Source organism: Narcine bancroftii, chromosome 3 (assembly GCF_036971445.1).
Source record: "Narcine bancroftii isolate sNarBan1 chromosome 3, sNarBan1.hap1, whole genome shotgun sequence".
Classification (NCBI taxonomy): domain Eukaryota; kingdom Metazoa; phylum Chordata; class Chondrichthyes; order Torpediniformes; family Narcinidae; genus Narcine; species Narcine bancroftii.
Window position 1 is genome coordinate 64,737,102 of NC_091471.1, and position 21,130 is coordinate 64,758,231.

Consider the following 21,130-nt stretch of genomic DNA (forward strand, 5'->3'; position numbering starts at 1 on the left):
TGCGACCCTCACAGTCCCAGTCAGTTCCTCCCTTCAGCGCCAGGCCAAGCTCTCGACACCGCTATCATACTGGAAAGACTGAGAATCAAATTGGGTTCACTCGCGCCAAGATCACGACACTGTAAACCACTCTTCAATTACCCCACAAAATTAAACTCCTGTAACTACGCGTTGGTTTGAAGAGACAGACACAGGCCACCCCTCCAGCATCCCAATGAGGGACCCCACAAGGAACAAAGAGGAACTTTTCACACTGGACCACCTCAAACCAGCCCACCTGGACTTGTCAGAACTGATAAAGGTCCCACTGCCAGTACGAAGAGGTCAGCCACCAAAGCAACAGATCTCACCCACGATGCATCATGAGACTACTGGTGCCAGTTCTGGGGTGGGGGTGTGTGTGTGTGTGTGTGTGTGTGTGTGTGTGTGTGTGTGTGTGTGTGTGTGTGTGTGTGTGTGTGTGTGTGTGTGTGTGTGTGTGTGTGTGTGTGTGTGTGTGTGTGTGTGTGTGCGGGGCGAACTGGCCCTACTTGTCATGCGTGCTCAGCAGGGCAGCCACAGCAAAGATGGCGTTGCGGGTCTTTCTCTTCCAGTGCAGACTGGAGGGGCAGGCTGAGGACGGCCTTAAAGGGTGGAGCGCAAACTTCGAAGTAAATCAGTTATGCAAAATGAGCTCACAGTCTGTTGTCTCAGTCTTTTCGCTGCGCTTGCACACAACACGCTACTCCACCATATAATGCATAACTGGAATACAGTGCCCTCCATAATATTTGAGACAAGACACATTTTTCCTTTATTTGCCCCTGTGCTCCATACTTTTAAATTTGCAATCAAACAATTCACGTGTGATTAAAGTGACATTCGAGATTTTATTAAAGTGTTTTTGTGTACATTTTGGTTTAACTATGTAGAAATGACAGCATTTTTTATAAATAGTTCCCTCTCTTCAGGGCATCATAATATTTGGGGCATAGCAATGGTATGTATATTAAAGTAGAGATGTTTAGTACTTTGTTGGATATGTCTTGAATGCAATGACTGCTTGAACTCTGTGATTCATAGACATCACCAGGTGCTGAGAATCTTTTCTTGCGAAGCTCTGCCAGGCTTCTACTGTAGCCATCTTCAGCTTCTACTTGTTTCAGAGGCTTGTCTACTGAAGGCATGCTCAATTGGATTTATATCGTGACTGACTTGGCCATTCAAGAATTTTCAAGTTTTTTTGTTTTGAAAAATTCCTTTATGTCTTTAGCAGTACTATTGCATTCAAGACATATCCAACAAAGTACTAAACATCTCTACTTTAATATACATACCATTGCTATGCCCCAAATATTATGATGCCCTGAAGAGAGGGAACTATTTATAAAAAATGCTGTCATTTCTACATAGTTAAACCAAAATGTACACAAAAACACTTTAATAAAATCTCGAATGTCACTTTAATCACACGTGAATTGTTTGATTGCAAATTTAAAAGTATGGAGCACAGGGGCAAATAAAGGAAAAATGTGTCTTGTCTCAAATATTATGGAGGGCACTGTATTCCAGTTATGCATTATATACAGTGGTGGACTAGCCTCGCCAAACGAACACAGCTCAGCGCGGACATTGGCGACTTCAGGGGTTTCTACGAGGCTCTAAAGGCTGTGTATGGCCCCTCACCCCAAGTCCAAAGCCCGCTGCGCAGCTCAGACGGCAAAGTCCTCCTCAGCGACAAGATCTCCATCCTCAACCGATGGTCAGAACACTTCCAATCTCTTTTCAGTACCAACCGCTCAGTCCAAGATTCCGCCCTGCTCCAGCTCCCTCAACAGCCCCTAAGGCTAGAGCTGGATGAGGTTCCCACCCTGGATGAGACATATAAGGCAATCGAACAACTGAAAAGTGGCAAAGCAGCAGGTATGGATGGAATCCCCCCAGAAGTCTGGAAGGCTGGCGGCAAAACTCTGCATGCCAAACTGCATGAGTTTTTCAAGCTTTGTTGGGACCAAGGTAAACTGCCTCAGGATCTTCGTGATGCCACCATCATCACCCTGTACAAAAACAAAGGCGAGAAATCAGACTGCTCAAACTACAGGGGAATCACGTTGCTCTCCATTGCAGGCAAAATCTTCGCTAGGATTCTACTAAATAGAATAATACCTAGTGTCGCTGAGAATATTCTCCCAGAATCACAGTGCGGCTTTCGCGCAAACAGAGGAACCACTGACATGGTCTTTGCCCTCAGACAGCTCCAAGAAAAGTGCAGAGAACAAAACAAAGGACTCTACATCACCTTTGTTGACCTCACCAAAGCCTTCGACACCGTGAGCAGGAAAGGGCTTTGGCAAATACTAGAGCGCATCGGATGTCCCCCAAAGTTCCTCAACATGATTATCCAACTGCACGAAAACCAACAAGGTCGGGTCAGATACAGCAATGAGCTCTCTGAACCCTTCTCCATTAACAATGGCGTGAAGCAAGGCTGTGTTCTCGCACCAACCCTCTTTTCAATCTTCTTCAGCATGATGCTGAACCAAGCCATGAAAGACCCCAACAATGAAGACGCTGTTTACATCCGGTACCGCACGGATGGCAGTCTCTTCAATCTGAGGCGCCTGCAAGCTCACACCAAGACACAAGAGAAACTTGTCCGTGAACTACTCTTTGCAGATGATGCCGCTTTAGTTGCCCATTCAGAGCCAGCTCTTCAGCGCTTGACGTCCTGCTTTGCGGAAACTGCCAAAATGTTTGGCCTGGAAGTCAGCCTGAAGAAAACTGAGGTCCTCCATCAGCCAGCTCCCCACCATGACTACCAGCCCCCCCACATCTCCATCGGGCACACAAAACTCAAAACGGTCAACCAGTTTACCTATCTCGGCTGCACCATTTCATCAGATGCAAGGATCGACAATGAGATAGACAACAGACTCGCCAAGGCAAATAGCGCCTTTGGAAGACTACACAATAGAGTCTGGAAAAACAACCAACTGAAAAACCTCACAAAGATAAGCGTATACAGAGCAGTTGTCATACCCACACTCCTGTTCGGCTCCGAATCATGGGTCCTCTACCGGCACCACCTACGGCTCCTAGAACGCTTCCACCAGCGTTGTCTCCGCTCCATCCTCAACATCCATTGGAGCGCTCACACCCCTAACGTCGAGGTACTCGAGATGGCAGAGGTCGACAGCATCGAGTCCACGCTGCTGAAGATCCAGCTGCGCTGGATGGGTCACGTCTCCAGAATGGAGGACCATCGCCTTCCCAAGATCGTATTATATGGCGAGCTCTCCACTGGCCACCGTGACAGAGGTGCACCAAAGAAAAGGTACAAGGACTGCCTAAAGAAATCTCTTGGTGCCTGCCACATTGACCACCGCCAGTGGGCTGATAACGCCTCAAACCGTGCATCTTGGCGCCTCACAGTTTGGCGGGCAGCAGCCTCCTTTGAAGAAGACCGCAGAGCCCACCTCACTGACAAAAGGCAAAGGAGGAAAAACCCAACACCCAACCCCAACCAACCAATTTTCCCTTGCAACCGCTGCAATTGTGTCTGCCTGTCCCGCATCGGACTGGTCAGCCACAAACGAGCCTGCAGCTGACGTGGACTTTTTTACCCCCTCCATAAATCTTCATCCGCGAAGCCAAGCCAAAGAAAGAAAAGACAGTAAGGATGAGGCACCTAATTAGTTTGGAGGCATTTGCTTGAATTTAAGCAGTGTTTCTATATACCTCAGAATTCATTTTGCTACTGACATCAGCAATTACAGTATCTGTGGTAGCCATACATGGCCAGACCATAACACTCCCATATATGAGGTGGTATGCTTTGGATCCCTTATGCCTTCACACCTTGCTCTTGCCATCACTCTGATACAGGTTAATTTTGGTCTCTTCTGTCCACAAGACCTTTTACCACAATTCTGCAGGCTCTTAAATATTTCTTGGCAATCTGTAATCTGGCCATCCTTTCTGTGGATAACTAGTGTTATCTTGCAGTGTAGCCTCTGTATATCTGTTCATGAGGACTTCTGTGGACAGTAGTTATTGACACATCCACACCTGCTTCTTGAAGAGTAATTCTGCCTGTCAGACAGAAGGGATGGCTAGGTGAATAGAGAGGGGTGAGGATAACTAGAAAGAGGAAGGGAAGGGAGAAAGAGGAGAGCAGGTTGGCAAAGCTGGAAAAATCGATGTTAATGCTATCTAGATGGAGAGAGTGCCCCAAGATAAAAGAGCTGTTGTTCCTCCAATTTGCATGTGGTCTTGGTGGGATAGTAATATAAGGCCAAGGACAGACATGTAAGTAAGGGAGTGTGGCACAGAACTGAAATGGTTGGCGACTGGGAAGTCTCTGTCACTGGTGCAAATGGAACGTAGCTTCTCAGTGATTTTTCTTCATTATGATGAGAATTATTCTGTCATCAGCAGTGGTGGTCTTCCTTGGACCACCAGTCCCTATGTGATTACTGAGCTCACCAGTCTTCTTCATAAGGATGTTCCAAACTGTTGATTTTGGAATTCCGAAGGTTTGGGCGATGTCTATTACCATTTTATTCTTATTTTTCAGCTTCAAAACAGCTTCTTTGTCTTTTACTGGCACATTTCTGGTCCTCATGTTGAAAAATGGCAACTACAGACACCAAAGGTGATCAAAAGCTTAGAAACAAGCCTAGCTCTCTTATACCTGCTACAATGAAGCAATTAAACATACCTGAGTAATCATAAATACATGAAGCCAAATGGCCCAAACATCATGGCATCCTGAAATGAGGGGACTATAAATAAAAAGTGCTGTGATTGCTACATGGTCAGACCAAAATGTATACTAATAATCAAATAAAATCTGGAATGTGCACGTTAATCACATATGAATTGCATGATTACAATTTTAAATTGGTGCAAATAAAGGAAAAAAAGTGTTTATCCAAAAAATAATGGAGGACATTGTATTTCCCGTTTTCTTCAATTGATAATGGTATGTATGAAGGGAAAATTTTCAAATGCCTTACTCCTGGGTACATTATGCTTAATAAAATAAATAATAAAATATTTTCAAAGATAATAAGTGTGGCAAGGTTAGTGTGGTGGTTAGCCAATGTTGTCACAGCTCCAGTGGGTTAATATCTACCACTATTGTAAGGAGTTTGTACATTCTTCCCATTAATGCATGAGTTTCCTCTGAGTGCTCCCACATTCCAAAGACATACAGGGCTAGTAGGTTCATTGGTCACATGAGTGCAACTGAGTGATATAGGCTTGTGGTCCAAAAAGGCCTGTTACTGTGCTTTATGTCTAAATTACAAAAATTAAAAATAAAACAATAAATAAATTGATGTGCTGTATAAAAGGACAAATATTATGTAATATGCAAAAACAATAGTTGCATGTTGTCCTTTGAGATTTAATTGCTAACAATACAAATATGTAAAATCATTGAGAACATCATCATCTCAAACTGATTGGCTGTACCTGCAGCATCAACTGCTTTGCAAATGTGTCCCAAGGAAAAGCCCATTTCAAGCAAAGGAACTGCAACAGGTGGTGGATTCGAAGGAAGATCATTTCTAGAATCTTCTAAAGTGAATGAAAAATTAAGAGTTAGAATTTAAAATCTATTCTATTAAAGGTCCATCTCTTATAACTGAAGTTGTCAAAGGCCCTCAAGAAAAAAAAACAAATTTGGTAATTTATTTTTAAAGTGAATTTGAAATGATTATGCCGTTACATTCAAGTTCAAGCAATGAGTTCTTGTATTTATTTTAGAAACATAAAAACATAGAAGATAGGAGCAGGAGTAGGTCATTTGACCCTTCGAGCCTGCTCCGCCATTCAACGAGATCACGGCTGATCTTAAAGTTCAGTACTCTGTCCCCGCCTTCTCTCCGTAACCTTTAATACCCTTGTGCTGAAGAAATATATCTAATTCCCTCTTAAATATATTTAATGAGCCTGCCTCAACTGCCCTCTGTGGCAATGAATTCCACAGATTCACCACCCTCTGGGTGTGGAAATTCCACCTCATCTCGGTCCTAAATGGTTTGCCTATTATCTTCAAACCATGGCCCCGGGTTCTGGATTTTCCCATCATTGGAAACATCCCATCTGCATCCATTCTGTCCAGTCCTGCCAGAATTTTATATGTCTCTATGAGATCCCCTCTCAATCTTCTAAACTCCAGCGAGTACAATCCTGATTTGCGCAATCTTTCCTCATAAGTCATTCCTGCCATTAGCCTGGTGAATCGCCTCTGCACTCCCTCCATTGTAAGAACATCCTTCCTTAGATAAGGTGACCAAAACTGCACACAATACACCAGGTGGGGTCTCACCAAGGCCCTGTACAGCTGCAGTAAGGTATCCTTGTTCCTATACTCAAACCCTCTTGATATGAAGGCCAACATACCATTTGCCTTTTTAACCGCCTGCTGTACCTGCATGCTCGCCTTCAGAGGCTGGTGTACAAGTACCCCTAGGTCTCTCTGCACTTCCCCATCTCTTAATCTATTGCCATTCAAATAGTAATCTGCCCTCCGGTTTGTATTACCAAAGTGGATAACCTCACATTTATCCACATTGTAGTGCATCTGCTATGTATCTGCCCAGTCCCTCAATTTATCCAAATCACACTGGAGCTTCCTGACCCCCTCTTCCGTGCACACAACACCTCCTAGCTTAGTGTCATCTGCAAATTTGGAGATATTACATCCAATCCCCTCATCCAGATCGTTAATGTAAATTGTGAACAGCTGGGGTCCCAGTACAGATCCCTGTGGCACCCCACTGGTCACTGCCTGCCACTCAGAAAACGAGCCATTCATCCCAACTCTCTGTCTTCTACCTGCCAGCCAGTTCTCAATCCACATCAATACTTTGCCCCCAATCCCATGAGCCTTGATTTTGGAAGCCAGTTGTTTATGCGGGACCTTATTGAAGGCCTTTTGGAAGTCCAGGTACACCACATCCACTGGCTCTCCCCCATCTATTTTATCTGTCACCATCTCAAAGAATTCCAATAGATTTGTCAAGCACGATTTACCTTTCGTAAATCCATGTTGACTCCGTCCGATCCCTTCTCTGCTAGTCATATGCTCCGCTATTACATCCTTAATAATGGATTCCATCATTTTGCCCACTACTGATGTAAGGCTCACCGGCCTATAATTCCCCGCTTTTTCTCTACCCCCCTTTTTAAATAGTGGGGTAACATTAGCTACCCTCCAATCCATGGGTACTGATCCTGAGTCTATCGAGTTCTGGAAAATAATTCTTAAAGCATCTCCTATCTGAATGGCCACTTCCTTAAGTACCCTAGGATGTAGATTATCAGGCCCTTGGGATTTATCTGCCTTCAATCCCATCAATTTCCCCAAGACCATGTCCTTAGAGATACTGATTTCTTTCAGTTCCTCCCTTGCATTAGTCTCTATGTTTCCCAACATCCTTGGGAGGTTATTTGTATCCTCTCTTGTAAAAACAGAACTAAAGTAAGAATTTAATTGGTCTGCATTTCCTTATTCCCCATTATATATTCCCCTGATTCTGACTGCAAGGGACCTACTCTGGATTTCACCAATCTTTTCCTCTTGACATATTTATAAAAGCTTTGGACTTAGTATTATTGCAATTTTAATATAGACTCTCCTAAATGTCTTAAGAAAATAATTATTTAAGCTGGGTAAATGAATCACTCTGCTGTTGAGTGCTGTATACTTTACTGGAATTATTTTAAATATTTAGCAATGCAAAATATGATTTTGAGAATACCCAGATGACTGGATAGTTAAGTAAATTGACACAGGTAAACAATAAAGCTACAGGCCTGACATCAACTTGAGAAATACATTTAAAGAATAAAGAGTGACAGATCAATTGAAAATAACCATTTTGAATTAAGGCCATTCAGCAAGAGCGAAGTGTTGGCGATTTGTACCACTTCAAGTGAAAAGCATCACCTCTAATTAAGTCAATTTCATTCTTGCTAGTCAAGTAACCTTTATCAAATGGTTGTCAGTATAATTCAAGTTTTGAGGAAGCACACTTGCTTTAAGTAATAATGGGAAAGGAGAAGAAAAGTCAACTGAATATTCAGAGAAAGGAAAATATACTGAATATACTGAAATTAAATTACGATTGGAGCCTTTTAAAATGATTGTTGTGACTTACCAGGTGAACGACATTGCCTGTTAGAAACAGAAGGAAATGAAAAACAATTCCTTTGCTCCCCATCATCATCTGAAATAGCAGGTATCACATTCAATCCAGGGAGCAATAAAGGATTGTTATGTAATCCAGAGTGTGAAGGAAATCTGATTAAAAACATTTGTCTACATAAAAAAAAACAAAATGCAAAACAATTTAATTATAGTTCTTATTTCAATCAAGTCTTTAGAAATTACAGAGGAATCAAAAACAATTCTAGACTTCTTTATCAGAAAGCTGGAGGACTTTAATTTACTGGAAAATTAAAGCTTCTCCAATATGGTGTGTTTGCATTCAGCATGTAGATATATAGACATTTATTTTATTAACAATTGATTGAGCCATTTGGAAGCGAGTTACTTTCCAAAATAGTATAAAGTAACACAATTCACTGTTAATGATGAATTAAATTGGATGGCTACATGAGTGCCAAGGTCTGGTCTGGTAAGTCTCCACATCTGATTTTCTTCCTTTTGAGGAATTCAGCAGAACATCCAAAAGTGAGTAAGGGCAAGTATTGCCATTTTGTTTAAAATCCAATTCCCTATTCATCAGAATTTTTTAAAGAATTCAACGCTAAGGGTTTTATATATATATATATATATTTTTTTTTTAAAAAATCGGTCAAGGCATGTGATCTCATTTTTCAAACTGTTTTTAATTATTGAAAACTGAGGCCTCTGTTCCCACTGTATCACAATACTACCTCATGCAAACATGTAATTGCTGTTAGTAAATCTGTTCATATTTTTAATTGATAAAAAAAAACAATATATAAATAAATTTAGGCAGTACTACAAAGCTTCCATTTTGGACTGCTGCCTCTGACCTCGCTAGCTGATTTGCCTCAGATGTCACTGGATCCATAGACCTAAAGGAAAATATTGAAAATGAAATCAGACTGATACTCAATAAAGAATATGAATGTCTTATAGCAAACCATAACTGAGGAATGATTTAAGAACTTTACTGGAAATAAGCTGAGTTTTTAGAGTATTCTCGTTAAAACATAATGCAGTTGTGTGTACCAGCACAAATACCTTTTTTTTAAATTAAGGATTATTATACATTTAGAAATAGATCTGCAATATGAAATAAATCAATAGGAATTGTTAGCAGCATACAAAACAATAAATGTTTTCTACTGATCAATAAAACAGTAGGATTGAGAGTATAGGATGTATTTCCAATATTTTACTCACTGTAAGACATTAACAGGCAAGAAAGTGTTAAAGTTTTCCAATCCACTTGGAGAGACTAAAGAACCCAAATTTGTGGCTGAAGAAGAGTTTGAAACTGGCTCGGAGATAGGAACACTTGTACTTTCTTCAGAGGAATTACTGAACAGTGAATCTGTACTAGATGAAGCTGAATCTGTTTGATGGTGAGGTCTTGCATTTCCTGTTAATGATGCATCTATAGTTTGGATTTAAAAAGCAAATATTTTAGTTGGTATTTCATTAGGCAAACAATACATACATTTTTGTAACATTGAAGTTAAAAAATGACATTGACCAATTATCTTGAAATCTCCAGATGCAAATAAAACTCATGAATCACTTGCTGCTATTGGTTTGCATGACAGTATATCCCCCTGTTATGACACATAATACATTGAAAGATCACAACAAGATTTTATGAAGCAAGATTGACTGAGTGAGGGCTTTTCTCTTTGGAGCATTGGAGGATGAGTTGACTTACCAGAGGTATACAGGATTATGAGAGGTGCATAGACAGTGCTGTTTTCCCATGGGTGACAAAGCAAATGCCAGAGGACATCAGTATATAGCATGGGGAGACAAGTGTAGGGGAGACATCAGAGATAATTCCCCTCTCCTTCCCAACACAGTGGTGGGAGCCAGGATTTCACTGCCAGGGGTGGTAGCAAGGGCTGATACAATAAAGGCATTAAAAAAAAAACTATATAGGTACAGGTACATGGGGTTATGGTCTGTCATGCTGTGAAGGATTAGAATTGATATGGAGTATATTTATATACAATAGGTCATCATAACACTGTGGGCTGAAAGGCCTATCTGGTGCATTACTATTCTAAGTTCTTGTTCTACATTACTGTCCCCTTTTACACTAATTTATAGATCACGTGTTGATGAAGTGTTCAACAAAATTAAAATACAGTTTTGCATGGTTTTGTCCATTTTTTACAGAAATTGAACCTTACAGAGAAAACAGTCCACTTAATTTTCACCAACTTTTAAAGAAACATTTTTATATTACAAATCTTCTTTTAATGACTCAATAGTTTAATCAGTATTATTTCTGCCAGGTAGAAATTTTTTCTAGGTAAAGAAAGTCAAGAAACTGCCAGTGCTTGAAATCTGCAACAACAAAAAAAAAGAACTGGAAACATTCAGCAAGTTAAGCAGCATCTGTGGAAAGAGAAACAATGTTCCAAAGATACAACCAACTCCCATTAATTCTGCTCTCACCCACTTGCAACTGGGGACAATTTACAATAGCAAATTAACCAAGCAACCAGCATACCTTTAAGACATGGAAAGGATGCCACACAGTCACAAGAAAAACATTCTATAGGTATGGAGGGTATGGACTGGATGTAGATCAGTGGGACGAGGAAAAAAATGGTTTGGCACAGACTAGAGGGGTTGAGGTGAGAGAGAGCAGGGCATTGAACTTCTGGTGTACGAGTATCGTAGCATCCATGAGCCCAGTCTTCACATTATTGAAAGCAACAAATTGCATCTTCACCCGAACACAATGGTCTTTTTTCTCTGACCCTGAGTAGTTTGGTCAGGGGCAAGAGAGATGCGGTTGCATTTGGCAAGAAACAGTGGCAGAAATTCATCCTCCATAGAAAACACCATAACTGGCCAAACAAAATGGGCGTAGGTAAATTTTGAATTTCCCATACATTTGTTTGTTTCTGGCAAGATGCCATCCTTCATAAGCTTAAGATCAGCGGCACCAAAAATGCACTTTGGCCGGATCGATCATAATGCTAAATTCAATGAGTCACTGGAACAGAGTCCTAAGATGGTTCTTGTAGTCCTCTTCATCAGCACTTCTCACCAAAATATCATCAATGCAAGTACAGGTATAAATGAATTTGAGGCCGGTGAGGACATGGTCCATAAACCGCTGGAACATTTGACCTGCGCTTTGCAAAGCAAATGGCATTTGAAGAAACTTGAATGTGCCAAAAGGACTAATCACTGCTCTCTTGGAAACATCAGCTGGTTCCACCAGAACTTGATAATAGGAGCATACCAAGTCAGTTTTGTGAATATCCTTTGCCATGAAGTTTTCACTGAGAAATCCACCTTCTTCCCAGAATCCTCTTAAGCCACAACCCCTGCCTTTCCCTTTCGGTCAAAGCCCGGAAGTGATGTAATTCTGCAGCCATGACAGACTTGTAAGATATTGCCTGGGATGAAATGATGTTTCAGTAATGAGAACAGTTTGGATAGGCTGAGTTGGGTTTATTTTTCTCAGAGCAGAAACGGCAGAAGAGTCACTGATACAAGTATATAAGAAAATAAGAACATAAGAAACAGGAGGAGCATGCCATTTAGCTTATTGATAAGATCACATAAATATAAAAGTATTTTTTTGTATAATTGGCTATGGATATTTAATTAATGCTTTATTCATTTTTTTCCTGTAATGATGCAAACAATTAAATAAAATAATTAAAAAAAAAAGAGAATGGCAATACAAAGGAGACAGCAAAACTTTACTCTGTGAATTTTGCAAAAGATGTAATCATGATAAGATTCTGATTAACAGCACTTGGGTGACTCACAATGCAGTTATAAGGCTGCAAAAAGCTGATAAAGCAATTTTTAGGCTGGGAAACATTTCTATGCACCAGTTGATATATAGGTAGATTGAGGTTTTTGGGGTTTTAGTTTAACAATGTCCAAAATATAAAAGTCAAGATGAAATAGTTTAATAAGCTACTAATAAAGATTTGCACTTATACGGTGTCCCTTATGAGATTAGAATACTACAAAACCCTTGACTGCTAATTATCCACATATGACTTCACCTTCAGCGAACTGTACCATTATTCCTAGATCCCTCTGTTCTACTGCACTCTTCAATGCCCTACACTATGTATGTCCTATTTTGATTAGCCCTACCAAAATGTAACACCTTACACTTTTCTGCACTAAACTCCATCTGCCATCTTTCAGCCCACTCTTCTAACTGGCCCAAATCCCTCTGCAAGCTTTGAAATTCTTCTTCACTATCCACAGCTCCACCTATCTTAGTATCATCCTCATACTTACTAATCCAATTTACCACCCCATCATCCAGATCATTAATGTATATGACAAGCAGTAATGGATCCAATACTGAACCCTGAGGCACACCACTAGTCACCAGCTTCCAATCTGACAAATAGTTATCTACCACTACTCTCTGGCATCTTCTATTCAACCATTGTTGAATCTATTTTACTACTTCAATGTTAATACCCAATGATTGAACTAACTAACCTTCCCTGAGAAACCTTATAAAAGGCCTTACTAAAGCCCGTATATAACATCCACTGCCTTACCCTCATCAAATTTCCTAGTACCTCCTCAAAGAATTCGATAAAGTTTGTCAAACATGATCATCCTGTTCCTAATCAAACCCTGCTTATCTAAATATTTATATATACCATCTCTAAGAATACTCTCCATTAACTTTCTCACCACTGATGTCAAGCTTACAGGCTTATAATTACTAGATATACTCCCAGCACCTTTTTTAAAAAAAAATAATGGAACTACATGAGCTTCTCTCCAATACTCCCGCACCATTCCAGTTACTAATGACATTTTAAATATCTCCGTCAAAGCCCCTACTATTTCTACACTAACCTCTCTCAATGCTCGAGGGAACATCTTGTCAGGACCTTTATTTTCCTTAAAAGCACCAGTACTTCCTCTTCTTTAATCAACATTTCCATAACTTCCCCACTTATTTCCCTTACTTTACACAGATCAATATCTTTTTCCTTAGTAAATACTGAAAAAACAAAACTCTTCAAAATCTCCACCATCTCTTTTGGCTCCAAGCATAGCCGTCCACTCTCATCCTCTAGGGAACCAATTTTATCCATCACTATCCTTTTGCTCCAAATATATCTGTAGAAACCCTTTGGATTTATTTTCACCTTATTTAACAAAACAACCTCATATCTCCTCTTAGTCTTTCGAATTTCCTTTTTAAGATTCCTTTTACATTTCTTGTATTCATCTAACACCTCATTTACTTCTTGTTCTGTATACTTTTTGTACACCTCTCTCTTTTTCTGAACCATATTTCCAATAACCCTTGAAAACTAAAGATCCCTAAAACTTTTAATCTTTCCTTTCAGCCAAACAGGAACCTACCATCTCTGTACCCTTAAAATTTCACCTTTGAATCCACTCCATTTTCCTTCTACATCCTTCCCATAAAATAATTTTGCCAGTTCACATTTCCAAATCCATTCTCATCTCAAAATTGGCCTTTCTCCAATCAAAAATCTCAACCCTGAGTCATCCTTGTTCATAATTATTTTGAAACCATTATTATTACTGTGATCACTGGACCCAAAAATTATAAATTTTGAAAACAGCTCCAATATACTCATGGGAAGCTTCCATTAAAATCAATATATTAATCATATATTGGTTGAACAATAAATACTGCACCCCAGGAACTCTTCAATTTAAACAGTGCCTTGGAATTGTTTACACTTGACTTAGAGGGTGGAAGCCATCAATTTAATATATCATGCAAAATAAAAAAAGTACCACAAAACTCCAGGACTGCTCTCAAGTATCAATTTCACATTAAAACAAATATTTAATGGTGTGTTCATGAACCAGTTTCTAGTTCTGCAAGTTTGAAACAATGAATGCAACTAGGAAAGGCATTCGGAATTAGTTCCCTAAAATAACCAAAATACTTTAAAATACAAAATGAGGTTTCTCGTGAGAAAATGTTCTGAAGTAAGCTTGGTACCAGAAACAGAAAATGCTGTCTAAATGTTTCTTACCTTTACTCTCTTTAGTTCTGTAATCTTCCACCAAGGCATCCAATGCTGACTTGAATATCATGATCTGCGCACGTTCTAGATCAGTGAGACAAACTTCCCGTTTAATTGGACATGGTTTTATTGCCAATTTTACCATACACATCATTATATAATGAAGGATCATTCTAAATTCAGCATTTTCTGAGGAGCCAGAAGTGGCTTTGGCATAATCTGAAGTACATGGGCTGCTTGTCACGATGTTGGGAACAAGGAGCAAATCTGAATATTTGTTATAACTCAGTATAACATGGAGTGTTTTCATGGCCCCAACAGACAGGTATGAAAGTTGCATTGCTCGTAGTTCAGCTAAGAATAATTCATATTTTTGTACAGCCCTATCACATGACCTTGCACTAGTTTCCATGAATTCAGTTGTTCCTTTCATATCACATCCCTTTTGAGCTTCATTTTCTTCATTATGATTCAGTAATCTTTTAGAAAGGACACTTGAAGCTTCTTGATTTTTTATGGCAAAGGAACCTTTGTGGTCATCATCTGCCATAAATTTTGCAATTTCTTCGTCCAACTTTTTTTCCAGTTCATTCTTGCCAGTTTTCTCAGCAGGGTCTTTATTTTGTGTCATCTTGTTGCATATTTCAGGCTCTCCGTATACTCCTGTCAAGTAGGTCAGGTTTAATAACATGGTTGGCTTAAGACCATCGAATCTACTCATGTCAAAGCAATCAGAGTTCCCAGGTTCCAGGGAAGAGAGTGATGTATCACTGGCGAGCAATAAATCAAAAAACTTTGTTAGCATATGTTAAAATTCAATTTAAATACAAATATTTGTTTTGCCAATTGGGAAATATGCATCATCTACCCTTCTCCTAACACATTCTCAGTTCAAACAGAGTACAATCTTAAAAAAACATTCTACACTCAACCCTCCAGCAATGCTCTCAAGTTAATTTAAATATACAGCACGGTAACAGGCCCTTTTAGCCCACGAGTCTGTGCTGCCCAATTAACCTACAACTCCTGGTACATTTTGAATGGTGGGAGGAAACCGAGATCCCAGGGAAAACCCACGCAGACACGGGGAGAATGTACGAACTCCTTACAGACAGCACAGGATTCAAACCCAAGTCTCGATCGCTGGTGCTTTAACAGAGTTGCGCTAACCACTACTCTATGTTGCCACCACCCGCAGTAGCTCCATAGATAGAAAAATTGGCAGAGAGGGGCAAACCTATTTCTAGCCTGAAATGCACTTAGAAATGGCACTGTCCTGCTTACTATTCATGATTTCATTGCAATTGAAAGCTCGTTTATTTGTAATACTTAAATTTAGACAGAACTCAGCAGGTAATCTTCAAATTTCAAGGTATCGAAGGTCAGAATTTAAAACAAATGAGGCATAAATCCAATATTAATTTCAAAATTTAAAAGTAACAGTTGTTTTCATCTCAAGGGAATGCGAACAGTTGGGGACTGTGAGAACGGGACTGTGAATGAAAAGCATGTCAGAAGGGAAATGTTATGGTAGTCATGGGGATTTTAACATGCAAGTATGTTGGGAGAACCAGGTTGGGACTGAAGCTCAAGAGAGAGAGAAAGCTTAAGAGATAGTTTTTTCAAGTAGCTTGTTGATAAGCCCACAAAGGCAATAAGCTGTACTGGATTGCACCAAAGTTAGAAGCATCAGTATTTCAATGGAATAAAGGGAATTACAATGGCATGAGAGAGGAACTAGCCAAATTAGATTGGAAGGGGGTACTAGATGGGAAGACGAGAGGGCAGCAATGAATGGAATTTCTGCAATAAATGAGGAAGGTGCAGGATACCAAGGAACAGGAAATATTCAAATGGAAAAATGTCACTACTGTACCTGACAAGAGAAGTCAAAGCCAATATAAAAGTAAAAGAAAGGGCATATAAGAGAGCAAAAATTCATAGGAAGAGAGGGGATTGGAAGGTTTTTGAAAATTTGCAGAATTTAAGTAGAAAATTCATAAGGAAAAAAAGATGAAGTGTGAAAGTAGACACAAATAATATCAAAAAATAAAAAAAGCCTCTTCAAGTATATAAAGAGTAAAAGAGAGGTGAGAGAAGATGGCGCTGGAGAAATAATAGTGGGAGACAAGGAGATAGCAGAGGAGCTAAATGAGTATTTTGCATCCATCTTCACTGTGGAAGACATGAGCAGTATGGCAGATGTCCAAGGATATCAGGGAAGTGAGTATAATATTTCAAGGGAGAAGATGCCCTGAAAGCTGAATGATCTTGAGTAGAATAGCCTGAAGGCAAACTTGCATGTTAGGTCAATGGTGAAGAAGGTAAATGCAATGCTGGCCTTCATTTCAAGAGGAATATAAGAGCAAGGATGTGATATTGAGGCTTTATATGACACTGGTGAACCTCACTTCAAGTATAAACACAATGCTGAAGAAACTCAACTGATCAAACAGTGTACATTATGTAGCAAAGATAAAGATACATAACCAACATTTTGGGCTTGAGCCCTTGATCATGATGAATCCCATCAAGATTTGTGAGCAGATTTGGGTTCCTCATTCAAAAAAGGATGTGCTGACATTGGAGAGGGGGTGGAGGGAGATCTCAATGAAACATTTTGAATGTCGAAAGATGTGGACAGAGCAGATGTAGAAACATTGATTCCCATGGTGGGAGAGTCAACAATAAGAGGGTACAACTTCAGGATTAAAGGGCGACTGTTTTGATCAAAGATGTGGAGGAATTTCATTAGCCAGAGGGTGACAAATCTGTGGAATTTGTTGCCACAGGCAGTTATGAAGGCCAGGTCATAAGCTGTATTTATGACAGAGATTGATTAATGATCTGGCTAATGAAGAACCAAAGTTTATAGGGAGAAGGCCGGGCTGTGGGACTGATTAAATTGTGGGACAGTCTCCAAGGGCTGAATAGCTTATTTCTGCTTCTATTCCGTATGGTTTGATGGTCTTTAAAAGTTTCAACCTATTGTCAACTCTTCTCAAAGTACCCTCTTCTCCCAAATTTACAAGGTTTAATTTTAAAAAAACCCTTTTGTTTTAGCATAAACTGAAATCCAAAGAACATAAGTAAGCTAGTTTTTTGAACAACAGAGTAGCAAGTATTGTGAAAGTTCCATTCAAAACGGATACACATTTGTTTAGAAACTAAGATCCACCTAGCACTAATCATATTTCCCAAGTATCTCTGTCTTTCAAGTTAAGAACTTTCATGATTCACCTTTAACATCTGCAACAAATATGGTGTTACTTATTTCAATGAAGTTTCCTAAAAGGTAAACCTCCAGATTGCCCATAAAGTTTATCTTTGTTAATATTTCAGTAATATCCTGACAGAAATGTCTCACCTTCACACATGACCATGTAAGAACGCTCCTATTTCTATCCCACACCTAAAACATATCTCCTATATTGCAGATTTTGATTTATGCAACTTCTGTGGTGTGAAATATAATTGGTGTAAAAAATTATATTTCACTAATCTATATCTTGCATTTATAATTGATGTCATGCTATCCAAACACCAATAAGATGAACATCTTTCTATTATTGCAACACCTAGAACTGACTCCCATCTCTTTCTCGATCTCTGTAAACCTGGTTTCACACTTTCATTTTGGAAACTGATAGAAACAATGAGCAGTAACTGTAGAGGGAGAAACAAATTTAACTTTTAAGATTGGATACCTAGAGTCAGAACTGGGAAAGATAGAAAACAATTTTAAGTTGCAGAAAGTGGGGAGTGGCTGAATAGGTCAAAGAGAACATCTCGGATAGGATGAAGTCAGAGTTGCTTCAGTGATAAGCTGTCAATTAAACTATATAGTTAAAAAATTCATGAGGAAAGTTAAGGAGAGAAACTAGAAAACCAAAAAGCTGAAATGCAAAAACTGTAAAATACAGGTCAGAGCTCTCCAAGAAAAGTCTATTAAATCAGGCAGCATTAATGGTGAGAAGAAAAACAGAGTCAATATTAAGCAGAATTAACCAATTCTGATACAAATAGATTGTGATACTTGTACCTGATGGTAATTTCTGCATCTTCCCATTGTAGTCTTCCAAAGGTGCTTCCTGCTTTTGTAACTCCCAAAAGGGTTGCTTTACGACCTGAAGGCCTGTGTACGCATTGACCACCAACTCGTAGCCCACCATCTATTCCACTGACAACTGCCAGAACAGGCCATACTTCTCTGCATAACCTTCTGAGTTGTAGTTCGGCAATTTCTGTTATGCAATGGATCTTATCTTCGTCCTTTAATAGGTTTTCCCCTCTCAACTCTTTTTCCTCAAGGGTACTTTTCTTTATGGGATATTTACCTTGAGTTTTATTCAGTTTCAACATTTTTGCTTCTTTCATAATAGAACCAATCAACTCTAGCCTACTGAGCATATGGTGGTTAATTTCAGATGTCCAATTGTCATTGCTATGTAGTTTTCGGATCAACTGTACAATTGCCTCTGCCAATGCACTCATAAGAGGACTGCAAAATGGTTCACCAGGCAAAAGATCTTGACGCGTTCCACACACTTGCATGTCACAAAGAGCCACCTGAAAGAAATGGAACATTTCAAGACTTTCCAATGAAAATAGTTAACTGGGTGGACTCATGATAACAGGTTTATCATAGGCTACCGACTAGGTGTGCAAATATTAAATATGAGAGGAAGGTTAGAAGCCAAGAAATTCAATTGTGTTAATTCTGCTTTTACTGGCCTTCTTTCCTTCCTTTTTCAATCTTTTTCTTAAATATATTATAGTAAACAATACATGAGAATAGAATGTAGAATCGAATAGTCAAAAGAAACATCAATATATTGCAATACATAATACAATGTATAACATATTGAACAATATTATCCCTTTCCTCTCAATTTGGAATATTCAAAAAAGAAAAAAAATTATGTTAAAACCCCATCTAACCTACCAAATAAAAAGAAACAACAACAAGGAAAAATGGAGTTTATTACAACAGATCAATACAAACTATCTATCTAGTCTTGCCAACAGAAAACAAGAAAAATCCAAAGCAGTCTGGAAGGTGAAGTCGAAATACAGATTAACTCATACAAAAATAGTATATAAAAAGGACACCAAGTTTCTTCAAACTTAATGGAGGTATCAAAAGTGCAACTTCTAATTTTTTTATAAAACTTAAACATGACATAACTTAAGAGAGCCATTGCATCAAAGTAGGTGAATTAGCTACTGCCCTTCAAATTATTCATCTGAAAGCTACTTGCCCCGTTTGTAGATCCCTCCTCCTGGCTCAAATATGTGCCCATGTCTTCTGTAGAACCCCAATGGAGGTCCTGATTCTTCTTTGAGGCCACCCTTCTGATCTTTTGAATATTTTTCTGGCTAACATACCAAAACACTGATAATGCTTAGTCATTCCTCAATTTCCCTGAAAAGCCTTAGTCCTAAATGGCATAATTTCAATTATGAAAAGGTACACTACCCTATCAGAAGCATCTGAGACTATTATCACTGTCTTGCTGAATTTCTGGGCCATAATCTTTTAAAAAGAAGTGTTTAAAATTCCACTAGATTTCAAGTGCAATTTAACATTTGAGTTTTTAATATTAAGTAACTCAAATTTAATCTTCAGAATTACATAACTGATGTGAAATATGCAAATGGAACAGGTGACAAAGAATAATTAAAACACAGATTCAGATGTGCAACTTCAAAAGAAACATCAATATATTGCAATACATAATACAATGTATAACATATTGAACAATATTATCCCTTTAACATTTTAACATTTGTTAAAATTTATAGAATGTATATCTCTCAAAGTGAGTAGGGAACCATATGTCTTGGGTAAACTTGTACCTCTCACTTTGTTCGTTTTAGATTGGTCACAGTGTTTGAACTACTGAAAGAAAATAGACACACACACCAAGAGCAGTTCAGATTATACAAATGTTTATTACAAATTCAAAAGCTGATTTCACACTACAATATGCAAGCCCTTCCCAACTATACTTATCAATGCTTGGACTGGTCCCAACTGCCGAAGCGAGGCAACGACTGCACACTTGTAGTAGGTTGTCAGAGCACCGGTAGCAGCTTCTCCACCGCCCCTGACCGGGACATTGGCTGGACTCCAGAAGTTCTTCTTCTTCTTGCTGAGAGATGTTGCCACCTCTCGGAGAGTCTCTCACTTCAGCAGCGGGACCTTGCCTTATATTACCCAAAAACTGCTTACCCAAGCATCTATTCCCAGCACAGCAAGAAAGATAAGCAAGCAAGCTAGCATGTTAGGTTAATTAACGAATAACATAATTTTCAGCTTATCATTTTTAATACAATGGTTTATTCTACATCAAGGGTAGGCTCTGACAGTCTGTGACCAAAACAAGCAGGAAGATTAAATGTTCTCAGTACACAGATGTCCTTTCTTCAGATAACAGCATCTCTGGCCCCTCGGTGGAATTTTGCTTATGTCTGCTGAGTCTAAAAACAATTAGGTTCTCAGCCTTGCTGAACCCAAAGCTGTAAGTTTTAAAAAAAAGGTTCTCAGCTCTGCAGAACCAAGAGCTGGAAATTAAGAAAAAAACAGGTTAAAAAATAGGTTAGAATCTTCCATTACACCATACAAAGAAAAAAATTGTAAATAATGCAGAACTGAAATAAGAAGTAAGTGCTGGAAATACATAGCAGGTCAGACAGTCTCTGCATAGTATTAAAGAGAACAAACTATAACAAATTCTTGCAGAAATTTGTGAAAGATGTAAATTTGTGGCTCAGGGTGGGGATAACATTAGAAATTTGACCCACTGGGTTGGGAATAGGAAAGGAAGCATACAGAGGTATCAAACCAAGAAGATAAGGTTTTAATGACAAGAAACGCAGGAACACTCCAAGGATGTATACTTAGCCCATTGCTCTACTCATTATACACTCA

The 21,130-nt window shown here is 39.0% G+C and overlaps 1 protein-coding gene across 7 annotated transcripts in view; it reads right to left on the reverse strand.

Annotated features, from left to right (window-relative positions):
* The window catches only part of LOC138757224 (probable E3 ubiquitin-protein ligase HERC1), a 309,739-nt gene that overhangs the window by 130,274 nt on the left and 158,335 nt on the right, over positions 1–21,130 (reverse strand). For 6 of the 7 annotated variants that reach the window (XM_069924220.1, XM_069924219.1, XM_069924217.1 and 3 more), the window contains exons 37-42: positions 18,239–18,765; positions 14,206–14,966; positions 9,389–9,602; positions 9,016–9,057; positions 8,151–8,311; positions 5,458–5,562 (exon numbers count right to left, since the gene is read on the reverse strand). In XM_069924220.1, the coding sequence (XP_069780321.1) occupies positions 5,458–5,562; positions 8,151–8,311; positions 9,016–9,057; positions 9,389–9,602; positions 14,206–14,966; positions 18,239–18,765 (1,810 nt within the window). The remainder of the gene's footprint in view (positions 1–5,457; positions 5,563–8,150; positions 8,312–9,015; positions 9,058–9,388; positions 9,603–14,205; positions 14,967–18,238; positions 18,766–21,130) is intronic. The other variant, XM_069924216.1, reaches the window with a different exon arrangement.